Consider the following 19,751-nt stretch of genomic DNA (forward strand, 5'->3'; position numbering starts at 1 on the left):
AAAATGCTCAGAATTTGACCTACCTTAGAGATTTATGTAACAGGTGTTGGAAAAAATTATCTAATCGGTATATTTATATTATCTAAATTTCAGTGAACAACTTAACTACTATGTATAAAAAATCACACTCCCTTTGATATTACAGTCTACTTAGATAGCCCAGTATCAGTTTCACATTCAATAGTTAAGAATTTAATTGTTTAAAGGTCATAATATAAATCATTGTTGCACATATGTATGATATGTACGTGTAATATGTACATATGTAAATTGTACATAAGTATTGCCATTGGGTTTTTTGCTTACCCGTGCGTTCATATTACCAAAACTATGGGTAATTATTTTGATAACAAGTTTCGATAATGTCAATCAAACAGGTATTTTATCATCTAATTAACGAATTTTGACAATGTTCACAAAACTCCTATCGAATTGCAGTGGTTGTAAACCATTTTTGTTTTATTATTACATATACATATGTGCACATATTGTAACTATGGGGTGCTTCGCGATCGGTTTTCAAGGGCAAAGATGTTACATGACAGTTTTCGATTATTATTTGATTGAAGAAATAAGTATTTTTACAGACCAAACACAGGTGGTTCTTATATAACCGAATATCTTTTTCATCGACGAATTTTGATTTATGATTGGATTAAAAAAATATGTTATTCTATACATATATCTCGTACATTAGTTATGTTCGTACATATGTATATACATTTAAAATCTTTAAATATACATTTACAGTTGAAGTGTATCTTCCAGTTATAATATATTTTGACTAGTTGGAATATATTCCGTCTAACCCGCGTAAATTGATCAATACCTATGGCATATTAGTCTAGTCACCGGACCCAGAAGGTGCCGCGTATTGTTCAAAGGTTGTAAATGCATTGTTAACAAGGATTTACAACAATGGAACAATGGATAGCACTGTGACTATCCTACCTCTACATATTACATTCCAACTGGTCGAAATATATTACAACTGAAAATACAGTTCTACTATACGTTGCTAACAATTTAGAATGGAGAGGTTAGGTTTTCGTAAAAATGTCACTCGACTAGTAAATTGAGTTAGAAAGTCACATTTTTGTTTTTGAACACATTCTTAGAGCTATCGCAATACGATATTCGTTACCTTTATTCGTAATACCTAGCAAATATTAACGCATTATTGGATTCTTAAGGATTTCAATAAAAAATATTAGAGCTGTCTAAACTCAACTATTATGTTACAACTAGCACACAATGTTGAAAGTGTATTTGCGCTTGTAGAGATGTAATTTAATGGTTGAATTTTATTCGAATATGAATGACCTAAAACGCCAGTTAGAACTGAAAATACACTTCGACTGTAACATATTAAGTTGTCACGGCTTAAGTTTTTGCTGATTCTTCCTTTACAGTTAGAACTGAAAATACACTTCGACTGTAACATATTAAGTTGGCCACGGCTTAAGTTTTTGCTGATTCTTCCTTTTCAGTTTAAAGCCCATACAAAAAGTCGAAATGGCTGAAGTTTAATAACAGATTTATTTTTGCCTAATTTGATTGATATCCGCGACGAAACATACACTGGTCAACAAAGATCATTGAAAATTAGTAAATTTATGTATTTATATTGTTATTTAGATGTCGAATACCAAACATATGTACATCTATAGCTTTAGAAGAGCCGAATTAGTATTAATTTCAGAATCCTAAGCTGTTAAATCGAATCGAATGGAATGTGATACAGTTCATAAATTCAAATAAAAATATTCCGAAGATTTTGTTTTTTCTCAGTTTACAATAAAAAAAAACTGACAACTGTTTATTTATCACTGAAAATGGCATCCAATTATTGCTTGTCTATTTATTGAATTTATCGAATTGAAAGTTACTGACGAAATGAATTGGTTCGTAATTTTTATAAGCTCTCCAGCGGATAGGAAAACATATGTGCATATAATTGGCAATCCGTCAGAGGCAATCAATCCGATTTTTGTCGTATGTTTTATTTTATAAACTGCCATTACTAAAGAACAGGCTTACCGTTGCTGTCATTATATTGATGTCCTTGTTTGAGATGCGTCGATAATGCTTTGCACTAATTACACTGCATTTTAGAGCTGGAACTTTTTCAATAGATATTCTCTCACTGAACGTGAATGTTAAGCAATGTTTACATACAATATGACTTATATTTCCATTTTCTATTTTCAGCCCGAATACTACAGAGACGCACGACAATTCAAAAGAGTGGGTGCCGGTCCCGAGTATCGACTTTTGATACCTCACGCGAAACTCGACCATACAGGTGCCTATTCCGTCATAGCTAGGAACTGTCACGGAGAGGCCAAAGCTGTTATATCTCTTCAAATATATACCAAAGGTATGTATGTCATGATACATTAACTAAACTGTGGTTTGTTTGAAAGATCGATCGTGCATTATTAAACAAATAAGTAACAAGTTAGGTTTCTGGTGTAATTTTTAAAGAGGTGGGGATTTTTCACTTAAGTTTCATGCTTTGCGAATTTGTCCTCTTTTTTTTTTAACGCACCAATATACAATATATATATATATATATATATATATATATATATATATATATATATATATATATATATATATTGTATTGTTCATATATGTTCATACATATATGAACGATCAATCCAACGTGAAATCTGATCGTAATATTGTAGTATATGATCGTTTTATAGATTTTTTATTATTATTAGACATCCAATACGACTACTTGGAAATTGGTTTTTTTACACGATTTTTAAAATGAAGTAGTGTTTCTAAGTCTATGTAGTATTGCCAGGTTTAAGTAGTACATGCATTGGTCTAAAAATAACGAACAGATGTCTTCTATATTCCTATAGTGAAAACACACAAGACATTTGCATTTACGCCATTTCATCGCGGTGGCTTTTCATCCCACGACCATTTCATCGGTGACAAATTTCATGCAAATATTTTTTAATTATAGTATACGACAGTAAAAATTTTCAGATAAAAGAAAGTTTTCAATTATTTTTGTTACAAAAGAGTAACTATGTATGTATGATTCGGAACAATATTGCTTCAAATATCTATTTGAATGACGGTCAGAGATTTCAATACGCGATGAAAGTGTTGCGATGAAAAGCCATCGCGATGAAGTTGTCCACGATGTAATGCCCTGCGATGAAATGTCCGATCCACAAGACGTGACGTAAAAAGAAAAAAATACTAAACTAACGTAATGTTGTGAATTTGCTTTGGACGATTTTTTCACTTGCTTTATGTATATGAACTTTATGATTATATGCACGTTAAGACTTTGAAAGGTTAAATTTTGCTTAAAAATCGAAAAGAAAGAATTGAAACTGAAACTAAAATCACTCTGCAAACACATCAATGTGATTCAAGTCATTATATGTGTACATAATTGGTTACAAATTGATCTTCGATTGTACAGTAGACCAGTTTCCAACCAATAATAAATTTTCAATCAGTTTTGGGTAAAAAATATTATACTTACTGTCCAATTTTTCACCATAAGATTGCAATAAATAAACAAATAAATTCAGACATTTTAAATGTACTCGCATTGATTTGAATTATCTTGATGTTAGAACAACATACTTTAAAAAGTATATAAATAATTAAACGTACATACATACATATATATGACAGATTAAAAGTTCTAAAATATAATATAATATGCACTTAAAATAATCTACATACATATATCATTATTTTTTATCACACAGACATGTGTGTTTTTAATTTTCATTACATTGCAACATTGATTGTAGATTGCTGATTCTTCTAAATAATATTTTGAAAAATATTTAATACCTACAGTAATTTAAATACCATTTTCCAGTTTGAGATCAATTATGTATGTATGTAGGAATAATTTGTATATTTTATTTGAATTTCATTTTTATTCAAATCTAAAATATTTACTTTGTATCTACACAAGTATGTATGTACTTTTCAAAGCATCTGAACTTTTTTACTCGTTTAATTTATTTAATAATAAATGTTTATTTTAATATAATTGCAGGACTTGACGACAACATGGATCGTACAATCAGAACAGGGTAATTTTATTACTTTTTTTCTAAATAAAATAGATTTTTCCACGTTTAATTCTCGAAGTCCATTACCGTTTCGCTAAATTAACTAATACATATTTGAATAAATTACATTGATGTTATATTATTTCAAAGTCAACTTTTAACATTAGAGACGGCAAATAAAATTTCATGCTGTGTACTGCGATAATTGCTTATTATTGCAAATTGCAAAAACCGGTCACTACTGAAGACTATTTTAATGTTTCTACAGTGAAGTAGAACGATCGATTGTTAAGTTTTTAGTATTTTAACATTTGTATGTTGTTTTTTTTTTTTTTTTAGAAAAGTGGAAGTGCTGCCTTTCATCAAGCAGGAGTTGAAAAACATCAGATGTTGCGATGGTGATACGATATCGTTGGAATGTCGTGTCAAAGGAACTCCAGAACCTACCGTCAAATGGGAAAAAGATGGAGTGGTAAATTTACAAATCTAAAATGCCGTTTGGATGATGTTTGCTTACGGTGTGATGTTGTTGAAATTGTAAATGTATTTCAGCCTGTTCCAAATGGTGGTGATTTCAAATTCGAAATGGATAGGGGGATTGCAAGATTGATCATTGAAACTGTGTATCCAGAGGATGAAGGAATGTACACTTGCATTGCTTCAAACGCTTTGGGAAAATCTTACACTTCGTCATGTCTAGTAGTCGATGGTATGGATTTCATATAATAAAATATAAATTATTTCTCAAATTGAATTGATATATAATTTAAAAAAAAATTATACTCATTCTATAAGCTCCAGTTTAAAATTGAGTCATTTAATACATCATTAACACGGTTGTCTTGTACATTTTATTTATTGTTGGTTGTCTTGTATGTATTATACATTATTGGAAATTAGCCACAATTTCGTTTATTACGGTTGATATTATACATATGTATATGTAGTATACAATAATTAAACTATTCTGAATAATCAGTTCCAGAAGAAAAGGAGAATTTGTTGAGTCAACAACTCGTAAGACCTCCAGTATTGATATCGGCTGGATCAACGCCTCGTTCGACCCCTTGCAGAAGTCCATCACCTTCACCAGTGAGACGTAAGACTACTGATTTTAAAGCAACTTATATAATTTCTTGCATTTACATAGTACATTTTCGAAATACGACCTTTTTAGGACAACGGGAATCTGTATCTCAGACGCGCTCATTCCGCACTTCGCGATGGAAGTTGTGTCCACCTAAATTCTACGCAGTTCCCTTCAACAAAGTATGTGAGGAGGGTGAAACAGTAGTATTCCGATGCTCGATAGCAGGACATCCAGTACCTTGGGTCGTCTGGGACAAGGATGGAGTCGAAGTCACGCCCAGTCCGAGGATAACCATCAAGGAGCACGATGAAGATAGGATTCTTCAAATAACAGACGTTACCGTAGAAGACGCCGGACTCTACAAAGTTACTGTCGACAATGAAGTCGGCAGAGTGGAAGCTAATGCTCGCTTGGAGATCATCAAACTGAGAGGATCTTCGTCTTCTGGATTGACAGCATACCACCAATCCAAAGACTCCCTGGCCTTCCGTAGGAAGCTGTCCAACAGTTCGGCCAGACCCGGAGACGACCTCACACTGAAGAGCGAAGTGAGAAATTACAATACCAAAGTGCAATCCAAGTGGTACAAAGACGGACACGTCGTCAGCATGAGCGATGTGGTTTTCGAAACCAGGAAAACCAGCAAAAATAGCGTCCACATCAGTTTGACGATCAAATCAGCGAATTCCAGCCACAAAGGCACTTACACTCTAGTGTTATCCGATTCACACGGAGACATCTCCTCTTGGGCTGATGTGGATGTGATTTCAGACAAAAATTCCAACGCTTCTGATTTGCTTAAGATTGTAGATCATCTGTCGCCTGTTCAAGCGTACGACGGTGACACCATCAGTATGGTTTTCAAATTGGCCGCCTCGAAAAGTTTCGATTTTACCTGGATGAAAAACGGTAAAGTGGTGCCCGATTGCGACTATTATCAATACATGGACTATGGAAATGGAGTGTTGGGGTTGATCGTCGAGGATATATTCCATCAGGACGAAGGGGTGTACTCGTGTCAGGTGTCGAACAAGTACAGATCATGCTCGACGTCGTGTCAAGTTACAGTCAGAGGTATGAATTTTTGCTAGTATGTTGATGAAATAAACATACGTTTGTATCTAGATATACTGCAAATTAAATAAAAGTCACTACTACCTATATTATTTATTAGGTCGATGCTATTAAATTCTTGCATAGTGTTATGAAATAATTTATGAAACCATCAAATGGTATCAACGGTGGAAATTTATTAGCAGTATGACTATTTCTATTATATCTATAATTTTTCTTTGGCTTATGACATACTATAAATGCAAGTAATGAATATGAATATGGTAACCAAGTAAACAAATACTTTTATATAAATAACCGAGTAAACAAACAAATAGCATTTTCTGACATAGCTTCTATCAATCTTCAAACAATTCAAATACTTTTGACCCTTTGAATGCTGACTAACGCTAATCGGTGTTTTGTCAATAAGCCCATGGGCCTGAAAAACACTGATAGGCGTTGTATTTTGAGCATGTACAAAGTAAACAAGAATACTACCCGCTAAGCCTTTGCAGGTGGCATTTAAAAAAAATGCATTGAACATGGTTCGTGTAATCCATGTCATTCATTTGTCAAGGAATTTCTGAATTTATAACCATTTTAGCTGCCGAGTGTTTTAGATTGTGGCTTGGCATTTAGATTGTGAGCATTACATTTTAACAACAATGAAGAAGATGGAACTAGTTTTAGAGAAATACATTCATTAATAGACTTAATAATTAATAATTCTTTCTTTATTTTATATTGTTGCAAGATATGTTAGAGAGTCTAAACACACCTTTACAAAACTCGAAATCCTCAGCGGTAGTTATATAGAGTAGTGATCTAGGATTTGTCTGGATTAGCTACAATTTGTATACCTGCTTTCTATTGGATATCAAAATAATTCTAGTTGGAAATGTTGGCGAAATTTTCAGCGTTGCGGGCTCTCAACAGAACATACGTCAGCACTCAAAGGGTTAAATAAGTTTTGGCGGGAGGGGGGGGGGGGGGGGTTAAATTAAATTTTATTAGAAAATTGTATTGTGATCAGAAATGTTTCCATACATATATTTTCAAAATTTCAAGTAATTTGTGAGTCAAAAATTGATACGAATAGTCGTAGTAAGAATCCATATGGACATACATCATCGTCAAGTTAAATGAAACTATGCAATATATAGCTTTTTTACTATACATGTTGAATATTTTAGGTAGAAATACGTGCATTTGTATTTAAATTAAAATAATTTGGACACTTTAGCTAATTTCAATGTATTTTGTCATTAATTTTGTATAAATATTTATAAAAAAATGTTTATTTCCAGATGACGAATACAACACTTGTCGAACGGATGACTTCTCCTTATTACCCCGGCCTATAACAGTTGAAGAAGGCAAAATGGCAAGCTTCGAAGTAAAAATACGTCCAAATTTAAAGTGCAAACAACCTGATGTCTTATGGGAAGTTAACGGTGTGCGCGTCAAATCGTGCGATACACACTTTGAAGTACGCTCATCATTTATACACTGTTTCAACCAAACCATATATAGATTCAATCCAGCTTAGAATCATCTATTAGATACAGTAGAACCTCGATTATCCGGACTAATTGGGGATGAAGGTAGTCCGGATAATGAAAAATACGGATAGTCGAAAAAATCACAATTGACAGGAAAAGACGTGTACATTCAGTATGAATAATTTTCATTTGTCTACATTTACATATATAAAAACGTGGAAATCAATATTAAATTAATCTTTATTAAGAAATTCAATTATGGATTTTTAGTTAAAGTTAGCTGTTCTTTTTGAAGCTGCCAAATCGCGAATACTTTTCATACAATAATGGACCAGATATTGGCTGTCCAGACGATCGTCTTTGAATGAACCACATAAAAATGCACTCTTCGACTTATTAATTTCCTGATTTTTTCATAACCTTACAGTTTGAGCTTCCATCTTTTGACGTTAAGAGGGCTGGACACCAGCGCCTTGTCCATACAAACGTATTACACTTCTCCCTTCCTCAATTATGGCACTAGAGAAATTATTTTTTAATATGCTATGCATATCCACCATTGGGATGTATCTATCGTTTTATTTTTTTGATAAGTTATTTTTCATAGGAGCTAGGAGCCGCCAAACATCTATAAAATCGCCTCTTTTTTACACCCACGAAAAGAGTCCAGCGTGCTTGTTTAACGGTCGATTTAAAAAAAAATACAAGCACACAAACATATAAAATATCTGTCTCATACCGATGATGAAATTTTTTTAAAAATTGGTCCAGTTTCGGAGGAGAAAATTGGAGAATACGAAACCTCGATTTTGTCGATTTAAATACGTATTATGTGGTCGAAGCGGAACTGTCGCATTCACTCAATATATATATTCACTCAATATATACATATATCGATGAATAATTAAAGAATCAGTAAACTTCATAATTTTTTCACATTGTTTTTTAAATCCGAGATCGTTGATGTTCCAACACCATATTTATTTGATAAAAAAACGTCTCAAGACACCATTTTTTAAAGCATTGATTACATCTGATTTGTCATTTAATAATACAAAACGTGTTCTTTTCCATATTGGTAATATTAAAAATAATTATTTAAATCGCCATCAAATTTGTTCAAGAAACATACGTCCTTTGAGTATTGAATTTTGAAAACAATTGACTCATTTCTCCGTCTTATTTTCGAATTTTTATGTTCATGCATTTCAAAGCAGCGAAATCGTAAAATTTGTGTATGTTTTTAACAATCCGGATAATCGAGGTTCTACTGTATTATAAAAAACAAGAATTTGCTGAGCTTGAAACACTTAAATATTGAATATGAATATGAATTTAATTGAATAATCGATTTAATTTATGTATTTTTTTACGTTTCAGATGTCATCGTCAGAGTCAACGCACACGTTGAAGATCAGAAACGCGCACAGGAACGATTCTGGCGTTGTGAGATGTGCGGTCCATTCCGATGCCGACTCCGACTTAGGTTTGCCCTACGAAAGTTTTTGGTGCACAACGAATTTGGCCGTCGTGCCGAGCGTTTTTATGATTGAAAACATGCAAATAAATTTAAGAAAGCCTGGATTTATGTCGAACATCGGCGAGGTGAGATCGGTCGGAGGACGGGCCGTCGTAGTCAAAGCTCCGTTCAGGAGCGAGCTGGAGTCAACCATACGATGGATTGCGGCTGTGAGTTCTTGCATTTTTAATACATTATATACGTTCGTATCATAAGTTCATAGTGTAAGTGCTATATTGTGTGCGTATTGTATGTATGTATGTACATGCGTATAATACTATCAATTTATTTTTTGCATAGCAACTCCTCCGTTGCGATTTTATCACTTGTACGTTGTTGCAAAGCGTTTATAATTAATTTTGCTAGGATGATTGCGAGCGAAGAATCGATTTATTTCATGGAGTGATTAATTGCATATTGGTTGTGTTTTATTGCGGCGTATATAATTTCTACACGTGAGATAGCGAATTTTAATATATAATACTTACTATTATTTTATTATGATACTATGAATTATTCGCATTAAAAATTTATTTAATTCTTAAACGGCAGCTTGTAGAAAAAATCTGGGTGAAAATTTTATTAATACTTTTTAATCGTACAATAGTATACATACATACATTAAAAATGATTAAATATTAAATCTAATAAGAATGTAAACATGTGTATAATATGAATTTACTTCATATTACTACAGGTCTTTCATTCCAAATTGACCCTTTTTCATTTCAAATTGATCCTCTTTCATTTCAAATTGACCCTTTTTTTACCAGGCTCTTTTATGTTTCACTTCACAAAAACGATTGTGTTGAAATTCCTATAGACTTCTGATCGTTTTGAAACTTTGCCATTATTCATTGCAAATTGACGTTGAAAAAGTGTCAATTTGAAATGAAAAAGGGTCAATTTTGAATAAAAAACCTATATTATTAATACATATCAGAGGTAAAAAAGTATTTTTATCTCTCAAACGTATGTATACATATATATATATACATATATAGTCAGTTGACGATGAGACTTTTTAATGATATTTACATATAATACATATGTATTTATCTCAAGCTATGTCACCTACATATGTCTGAAGATACTTTTTATATACATATATGTATGTATTAATGCACTGTGTGCATACAGTTAAAAAATATTAAACAGTCCGTCAAACAGAAAATCAGTAAATTGTAATCTCATTCGCAAATCAATAAATAACAGCACTGTGTACATCTGCAAAGCGTTTAACACAGATAATCAAACACATATATATCGATGCGTAAATATGTACGTGTACGTACGTATGTTACCTTAATCTATGTATATATATATATATATATATATATATATATATATATATATATATATATATATATATATATATATATATATATATATATATATATATATATATATATATATATATATATATATATATGTATTTGTATACGAATATTCTTTTAGTATATTAAGTTTGTGCAATTTGTGTAGATATGTAATATAATATCTAAGTCGTCCTAATGTTCATTCAAGGACGGTGAAATAATTACAAATGGAAAAAAATACCAAATTGAGACGGGACCGGCGGAATCTTGTCTAAGTATAAAAAATGCCGGGAAATGTGACAGTGGAAAGTATCGAGTGGAAGTCGAAAATCGTTATGGAATTGATTCGCAAGCGTTTTCGGTGATCGTCGCAGGAGAACCAGACGTACCCCTCGGTAAGAAAAGTGTTGTATGTATGTAATATGTAATTTGCGCAAAATTATAACATGATGCTTCAAATGAGTAGTATTTATTTTAATTTAAACACCATTCCATGTTACGTATGCATATTGACAATGATCTAACACTTTTGAATGGTATTTTATGAATATTATATTTGTATAATTTTAAAGCAAAGTAATAAGAATCATTGACTGTTATTTTTTATATTGTTGTTTTATTAACTTATATGATATGAAAAAATTGAAATCGCTCAATCTAGTTAAATCTATTGGATACAAATATATTCACACATCATTTCCTTTGTTTGTACATTCATTTTTTTTTCGTTTTTTTTTTAGTAAAAAAGGCATCAAAACCTCAAATGTTCGACGACGATGCAAACTTATCCTTATTCAATAGCAAATACAAAATGTATAATATCATCGGCAGAGGAAAATTCGGCACTGTCAAATTGGTAGTCAATAGTAGCACGAATGAAAAAATGGCTGCCAAGTTTGTAAAAACGTTCAAACCCACTGACAAAGAGAACGTCATCGCAGAATTGGAAATAATGCATTGCCTGGAACATCCCAAGCTGATAAAGTTCATCGAGGCTTACGTAAAGCCGTCGGAGATGATCATCATTACAGAATAGTAAGTTACAGAATATTAAACTGTATACACTTTCAAACAACAGTGAGTTTCAAATAGAAATTCTACCAATACATAATGGAAATGAAATTAGATTAACAGTTATATGTAGATTTTTAAATTTCATGCTATAATATTTAAATATTTTTTATTTTATTTATTTAAATATATTAGAATTATATAGAAGTCACTACACAGCATAAATATCTTTGAGAGCTAAAATCAACATTCAAGATTCAAAACCCAAGAATATTCCACTATATACATACGTATACGCTGGTTCGGTGATTACTAGTCAAATGTGAACCGGTCACAAGACAACCGGTCGCTCTAGATCGGTCACACGTGATCACCCGTCACACTAAAACTGGTCACACCCTAAAATTGGTCACGATAAAACTGGTCACAATCTAAAATCGGTCAATCAGTTTTCTCGTGACCGATTTTAGGGTGTGACCAGTTTTCTCGTGACCAGTTTTAGTGTGACGGGTGATCACGTGTGACCGATCTAGCGCGACCGGTTGTCCTGTGACTGGTTTACATATAACAAGTAGTCTCTGAAATGCTCAAAAGTCACATTTGCTTACCCCCTCTCTGTACATATGAAATCAAAAATGTTAAAAATTATTATTAATTAGGTTTTTGCATTAGTTAATGAATTTTATTCGCGTCTTCCCTCATCTTATCGTTCACATGAATTTATCGATTTTTGAAATTGCAACGGAATAGTATAAAAGCCGTCAAAAAAGAATTTTCTCGAAAACAACACTAGTTCATTCATGTTTTCCAAAAAATATTCTATTACACAATAATTCGAAAACACACTGATGACCAATAACTATAGTAATAATGATATAATTTTCAGCATTTCCGGTGGAGAACTGTTCGAGAGGGTCTCCGAGGAGGATTTCACGCTGACGGAGAGAGATTGCGCTCTGTTCATGAGTCAGATATGCGAAGGTGTGAAGTTCATGCACGACAACAACATCGTCCATCTGGATCTGAAGCCGGAGAACATAATGTGTCAGACGAGGCCGTCGCAAGAGATCAAAATAATCGACTTCGGACTTTCGAAACGTCTCCGACCGAACGAGGAGATTCGCGTGTTTTGCGGCACGCCCGAGTTCATCGCGCCCGAAGTCATCAACTTCGATCCCATCTCCAAATCTTCCGACATGTGGAGCATAGGCGTGATCTGCTATGTGCTGTGAGTTATTGCGTTCATGCTACATATTATAACAGTATTGATTTCGTGTCCGAGGTAAAATTTTGGTTTTGAATTCAGGCTGTCGGGGCTCTCGCCGTTCTCCGGAGACACTCTCAACGAGACTTACTCTAATATTTTACAAGTGTCGTACGATTTCGAAGACGCGGCGTTCGACAACATAACCAGCGACGCCAAAGAATTCATAGATAACTTATTGATACGCCGTATGGAGGATAGACATACGGCTGCGCAGTGTCTTCAGTCAAAGTGGATTTTGCAACACAGAGATAAGAGATACAGCGCTGCTCTCTGTACGGACAAATTGAAGAAATATGTGTACCAGTCAAAGTGGCAGGTGGGGTATATCATTGAACTTGTTTTGTTTTTGATTATGCATGAATAGTGTGCCGTATATACATATAATACCCTTTGCGAGAAGCATATTTTAACAGAGTGCCCCCAATTTCTATAAAAATAATTAGTATATAATATACATATAGGTACATATAATATACGGGGGGGGATGTATTGTGTAATTTTTATATAAAAATCAAACTAAAACTAGTTAAAGACAAGAATACTTCAAATACAAAGTTCATCCAATACATCTAAATATTAAAAACGAATGTGTAGAAATCAAAAGAAAATCAGTATATTTTGTTCAATTTTTTTTATTCAAAAAATTGTATGAACTGTTCTTTTACTGAATTTTAATGCTAATAATAGGGGCTCGTAATCTATGGACCGCAATCCAAAATTAGGTGATGTTGAAATTGAGATTCTCTGATTTCAAGTGGATGCTTCAAGGGGTTTTTCTTTCGGATATTTTTTTCTGAAATAAACGACTTAAATACATACCTATACATATATGAATCAGTCGGAAGATGAGCTAAGGTTCAGCCTGATTTTTTTGGGGCGCAAAACCAATCTGGATCATTACTCAGAATGATTAAGAAACTCTTTTCGTTTTTCATAAATTATTAAATTATATTTATAAATATTATATGTACATATATATTCGAAAGTCGATTGATCTTTAATATTATTAACTCTTTAAAGTGCTTTAAATAAAATTTCATTTGAAGGCCGTCAACACAGCGTGTGTTTTTAAATCATCCAAACTTCATACAAAAATAAATAAATTATTTTGAAGATTTAGTTTCAAACTTCCATTCATACCAGCATCTGAATCCAAAATATCAATAAAAAAATTTTTTAAATATGTATATTTTTTTGGTTTAAAGCTTGACTTATTTTTCCAAGTAATTTGTCAATGATATTCCAGTATAATAATATTTAAAACAAATCTCCAGATATAGAAATTGACTGGTTTTATTTCGCGTAGCATACTTCTCAAACTGAATCTTTCATTCAAATGAATAACACAATAATCTATAAGATAGTTATCGTTTATTAAATTAATAATATATTGAAATGTATATATATATATATATATATATATATATATATATATATATATATATATATATATATATATATATATATTATATTTCATACAAAATTGAATACAGCAATCATCACAATTAAAGAAACGTTGATTTGATCATTTATAAGGTTGAAAACAACTGTAAAGAAGCTGTACTCAAATTTTCAATTTAATTGATAGAAAGGTTTAGGAGCTATGTTTAATTTACAAAACTTACTTATTTTTACCCTTACTATTCGATAAAAGTACGCAGTTTCTCATATATTTTTCGGAAAATTCGGGCGGTCCATAGTGAGTTAATATAATAAAATTCAGATTATCAAATGACAATGATTTTGAACAAAGAATGAAAATGATTTTGGTGGATAGCTGTAACTGTATTCCACAACATTATCATATAGATGCTGATATGTATAATATTAATATTGACGAAGCTTGATGTTAACAAAAATTAAATGTCTTAAAATTTTAAAGTTCAGATAAGTGAATAGTAGATAGATGGCACTTTTCAGGCGTACCCTACTTATTATTAAAGATTAAATAAAAACTAACATATGTACATATGTACTTTTTCTAATACATTACGAGTTTGAGTTTGATTGTTCAGTACTAATTTCTGTGCCGTGCATGATTTTTCCACTAATGTGTGTATATAATGTGTGTGCAAATAGATAACAAGAAATGCAATTCGTGCTGTCCGTCGAATGGTTTCATTGTCCACCATAACTCGTCTTAACGCAAATAAACTGTTGAGTAATGGATCTAAGGAGAGTTCAAAGATGCCGTCTATATGTGAAGCGGCCCAGTCAATGTCGAACTCAGTTGACAGTAAGTAATTTTGTGTGTTTTCTTTCAATACTTTATCTAAACAAGACAGGTGGCTTAGTTTTAAAAAAATCAATGTCAAATCAAAGTACATAATTTTTAATAAACGTATGTATTATTTAATACACACCAATTTTGATATTGCTACTTTTTGAACCAAGCCATGTGTGTAATTTATTGTTTATTTTATTATTTAATTTGTATTTGTAATGGAATGATTTTATGACTTTGGTATGTGGACGAAAGAAATGAAAATGTGGTATTGTTGTAAACATGACTGTTTAATATGACGGGCGGGAAGAAAGTAAAGTAGTAGCCACCAACATGATCAAATCATTCCCAACTGGCCGGATGACGACCCAAATTCGACCATGTCTATAATAGCTTTCCATACAATCAAATAGTCTCGAAGTAGTATTGAAGATTGTATGCTCAGTACAATGAGGAGAGAGACAGGGAGGAAAACATGGACGAAATTATCGGTAAACGGATTATTCCGCAAAAAAACGATCTCGCGCACGTCACTAAAATCTCGATCACGGAATATCAATATATAAGCACAATATTTTGCATGATTGATGGAGTTTTTAGGTGCCAGATGTTCCGTGATCAAGATTTTAGTGACGCTTTTTGCGGAATAATTACCGAACCGATATATCATAATGTAGGAAGCATTGATGTATAATACACTAGATCCGCCCTCACTTCTTATACTGGTCTCCCTTTTGGCGCATGCAAAATACATGGCGCATGCACAGTTTCTCTTAGTAGGTAGGTAGGTACCGCTGCGTCGTAGGGAAAAAAACCCAACTTCCCTGCTAGTTAAACCCCTCGCACCCCTCAGTTAGTGAAGACAAGATCTCCGACCAAAATCACACGTCAAGGCCCATCTATGTGTATTATACATTAATGGTAGGATGTTAATAAATTGAAATTGCAATGTACGGGTCATGCAGCTAAAAGAATGGACAAGATGAGTGCTCAAAAGGTACCCAAGAGAATGTCAAATGGTGCAAGGAAGGCCAATTAGGGGGATAAGTGGATGGACATTGAAAATGTGATAGTATTGGAGTGACTCATCCAATAGTGGATGATGATGATTATATGCATTTTAAATTTATTATATTTTATTTTCTTTTCTAATTACAGACGAAGCCAAAAGCAAAGCTGATTGAAACGTCAGAATTGCGAAAAAAGATTTACCATTGTAGAGAATAAATAATATAAAAAAAAAGAATTTCGGGACACTGTATCGATGGAATATTGTAAATATTTAACTCTTACTTTATTTTAATTTTATATTCATAAACTTATAAAAAAATAAAAAAAAATATCTTTACCCACCATGTTAATTTTTTTACTTTGAAATGTGCATGTCATATTCTTCCAATTGTTTCACATACAATTTACCACTTTTGCCATAGATTATTTTTATATAAGTTGTTTGACATGTTAACGAAATAAAATCAAATAAAAAGAATATTGCAAAGCGTTATATACGAATACTTGTTTAATTTGCTTACATTAAAATAAACTTAAATAAAAATACACATTTGCATATTGTTTATCACATTTATTAAATAGCATCTCTCAATATCCAAATTCAATAAATGCTAATCACAAGCTAATAACTAAAAAACGTATACAATACGCAAAATATATAAACATTTATGGGTACTCTTTTCACTCAATTTTCATACGTATTTATATCGTCGATGACAATGAACCGTAACAATAAAGATAGATCAACTAATAAATGCCAATTTTTAACTTATCATCATTATTATATAATCAAAAAGAAATCAATGCATACATATTTATAAAATTACGATTTTGTTTTTTTGTGAACGAACAAGCTCTATAGTTTATATTAATTTTTTTTTTAAATCTCATGACTGATACATATACTATCGTGGTCCACATTTTGTTACATTTTAATCATTATTATCCATTTTAAAGCATTGTTTTTCCTCATGTATATATATATTATAAAATATAATAATAAAACAAAAACATTACATGCAGATCATCACAACTGGGGACAATTAGCATTTACATATAATGGTTATATTATTATAACGTCACGGTTAAGTTACATATCCCTGATTATTACACAACGGCTACCTAAATTTAAGGCTCGGTTGACGAGATCATAATATTAATTATGTAATAAAACAATCAATTTTTTTTTTTTAGATAATGCTTACAATATAATACCTACTATTACATTTTTTTTACCTGAAATGATCTTATTTATCAACCTTAAAATTGGGTTTGAGACACATCTTGTGTATGTTGTGGACTTGATAGTATGAAATATGTTGAAAATATTTATTTTATATTTATCACTTCTGACACATTACTTATTTTTATATTATAAAAAAAATAATTTACATATACATATATAGATAGGTATTTAAAAATTTCACTGACTTCCTTTTTCTTAACAATTCGTATAAAATTTTACAATGTTGTATATTATATATGTTCATCACTCCGATTAATTACAAATTAGAATGAGTGCTTCCATGTATATTTGTCAAGTTAGGAACTTTTATTTTTAAACCTATAAATTCATCGATCCAACGTCCAATATTTAAAACATAATAATAATATAAAGAATAATAATAAAGTTATACAGATATATATATGTACAATAGCGATATAATAAAATGACTATAATTTTGATAATAATTAAACTTAATTCATCGGTTATATAGCGTTTTCCAAACTATTTATGTTGACACTCTTTTTAAGGTAAAGTTTTTTTTTTTTTTTTAAATACGCCAATTTGATAAATTCATACATCTACCTAAACATGAATTATCACATAAATATACGGTATATTTTATATATATAGAAGCTATTAACATATAATTCATACAAAAACAATGAGATTACTTTTGTGGTTCTTCCAATGAAACCATAAAAATGATTTGTTGAGATTATAACACTAGTAATATTAAACTTATAAGATACATAGATATTTAATGACTGTACGATATATACGTAAAACGTAAATCTTTATTCAGTCAGATTTACATATAAAAAAAAGAAAAAAAAGACTGTTCAAACTCACTGTGACTAATGATTAATGACTTTACAGTCATTAATCATTTTCAATTAATTACCAGTGTTTATTATTATTATTCGAAAAAATGAGGAAAATGTTAGTTTACATTAAAGCGTTTAGCGATGATGGCACATTATTGTTTTTCTTAGGAATCGAACATAAAAATACAATAAACGCATTAAATTATCTTGAAAATAAAATACTTGAAGGTTTAACTACTGAATTAATACATTTAACATGAGATTCTTAATATTTAATATTTCATTTCGTTCACTTAGAAAACATTGAAATATGTTATAAATATATATTGTATAATATTTAAAAAATGCATACTTGATGATAAGCGTTGCTCTTTAAAAAAATAAATTACATTTTAATTAAATTTAAATTAAATAAAAAAATGAAGCAACATCGAATAATGACGAAAAACTTTCTCAAAAATGTTTGATTTTACTTTATACACGTATACATACATAGTATCTCAAATGAGAAGAGATATATGTATGTATAAAGTCAATTTAGATAGGAATTAATGAGGAAAGTATACTTAATAAATGGATTTTAACAATTTTTTTACATTTATAATTCATACTAAAAATGATTTTATATATTAAAACTTGATTGAGACATTCGATATAAATTCAATCGACTTTGGTTGAAACTTTCCATCAACAATTCACATTTTTGATTCGATATTAATTCAAAATACACTACAAATAATACATAGTAGTAAAATATTCTAATGGCAATATTTTGGTTTTTACATAAAATAGAAAAATACTGAGTTAGAAAGTGCAGTTCGAATACGTACGTACACATTCATACAATTAATAAGATAAAAGCTAACTTTCCATAAACTTCTCAGACTCAGACTAAAAAAACGTTAGATAAGAAGATTATATATCCATTATTGTAGGTAATGCCACTAATAAGAAACTCTGTAAGTATCCACGAAGCTGTCCAGCCACCTATCGACGCTGCGATAATTCTTCTCCATCCACAGCTTGTTATTTTCGGCCATTTCCAGAGCCTCCGTAAGAGCTTCACTTGCTTTTTGAGTGTGATTCGTTATACTATAAACCAGCGCTTTCAACTAAAATGATAAATGTATAATTTAATAATTATTAAATGCTTAAATAGTGTAAATCTATGTATGTATATTAGGACGATAATTACTTGATCGATTTCGTAGGGCGAGTTGATATAACTGACAATGCTCTGCACCATTTGATATATTACATTCGGTGTTTGGTAACTGAAAATTAAAATTAAAATTTATTGTATATAATGTATGCATTATGTAAATATAGTACATTAGGTAATTCCCCCTTTTTTTTATAAGAAATTATTGGAAAATTAAAAAACAAATCAAAAATCAGGCAAATCACGGACAAATCCATTGAGAAATATCATATATGTGGTTCGGTGATTACTGGTCACAAAGGAATCGTCACAAAGTCACTAAAATCTCTATAACTGAACATCTGGCAGCCGAAAAGTCCATCATACTAACGAGAACTTGAGTGCCAAATATTGTGTATTCGCGATTTTCATGGCAAAAATTGTCTTTGTGACCACCGAAATGTGACGAATAATCCAATTACCCATATATATGTA

At 31.1% G+C, this 19,751-nt stretch overlaps 2 protein-coding genes across 3 annotated transcripts in view; one reads left to right on the forward strand and one right to left on the reverse strand.

The window, feature by feature from the left end:
• The window catches only part of LOC143922796 (uncharacterized), a 122,224-nt gene extending 105,859 nt beyond the window's left edge, over nt 1–16,365 (forward strand). Inside the window, exons 16-29 of the mRNA XM_077446126.1 lie at nt 2,212–2,380; nt 4,049–4,085; nt 4,404–4,536; nt 4,617–4,773; nt 5,044–5,163; nt 5,242–6,228; nt 7,518–7,699; nt 9,093–9,401; nt 10,759–10,945; nt 11,291–11,585; nt 12,448–12,789; nt 12,868–13,144; nt 14,908–15,064; nt 16,211–16,365. Of these exons, the coding sequence (XP_077302252.1) occupies nt 2,212–2,380; nt 4,049–4,085; nt 4,404–4,536; nt 4,617–4,773; nt 5,044–5,163; nt 5,242–6,228; nt 7,518–7,699; nt 9,093–9,401; nt 10,759–10,945; nt 11,291–11,585; nt 12,448–12,789; nt 12,868–13,144; nt 14,908–15,064; nt 16,211–16,236 (3,378 nt within the window). The 3' untranslated portion in view covers nt 16,237–16,365. The remainder of the gene's footprint in view (nt 1–2,211; nt 2,381–4,048; nt 4,086–4,403; nt 4,537–4,616; nt 4,774–5,043; nt 5,164–5,241; nt 6,229–7,517; nt 7,700–9,092; nt 9,402–10,758; nt 10,946–11,290; nt 11,586–12,447; nt 12,790–12,867; nt 13,145–14,907; nt 15,065–16,210) is intronic.
• Nucleotides 16,366–17,840: 1,475 nt separating this feature from the next.
• Nucleotides 17,841–19,751, reverse strand: part of LOC143920896 (aminopeptidase N-like) — a 77,035-nt gene continuing 75,124 nt past the window's right edge. For both annotated transcript variants that reach the window (XM_077443925.1, XM_077443916.1), the window contains 2 exons: nt 19,311–19,389; nt 17,841–19,227 (listed from right to left, as the gene is read on the reverse strand). In XM_077443925.1, the coding sequence (XP_077300051.1) occupies nt 19,060–19,227; nt 19,311–19,389 (247 nt within the window). In that variant the 3' untranslated portion in view covers nt 17,841–19,059. The remainder of the gene's footprint in view (nt 19,228–19,310; nt 19,390–19,751) is intronic.

The sequence above is a fragment of the Arctopsyche grandis genome, chromosome 2 (genome assembly GCF_051622035.1).
Source record: "Arctopsyche grandis isolate Sample6627 chromosome 2, ASM5162203v2, whole genome shotgun sequence".
Lineage (NCBI taxonomy): Eukaryota > Metazoa > Arthropoda > Insecta > Trichoptera > Hydropsychidae > Arctopsyche > Arctopsyche grandis.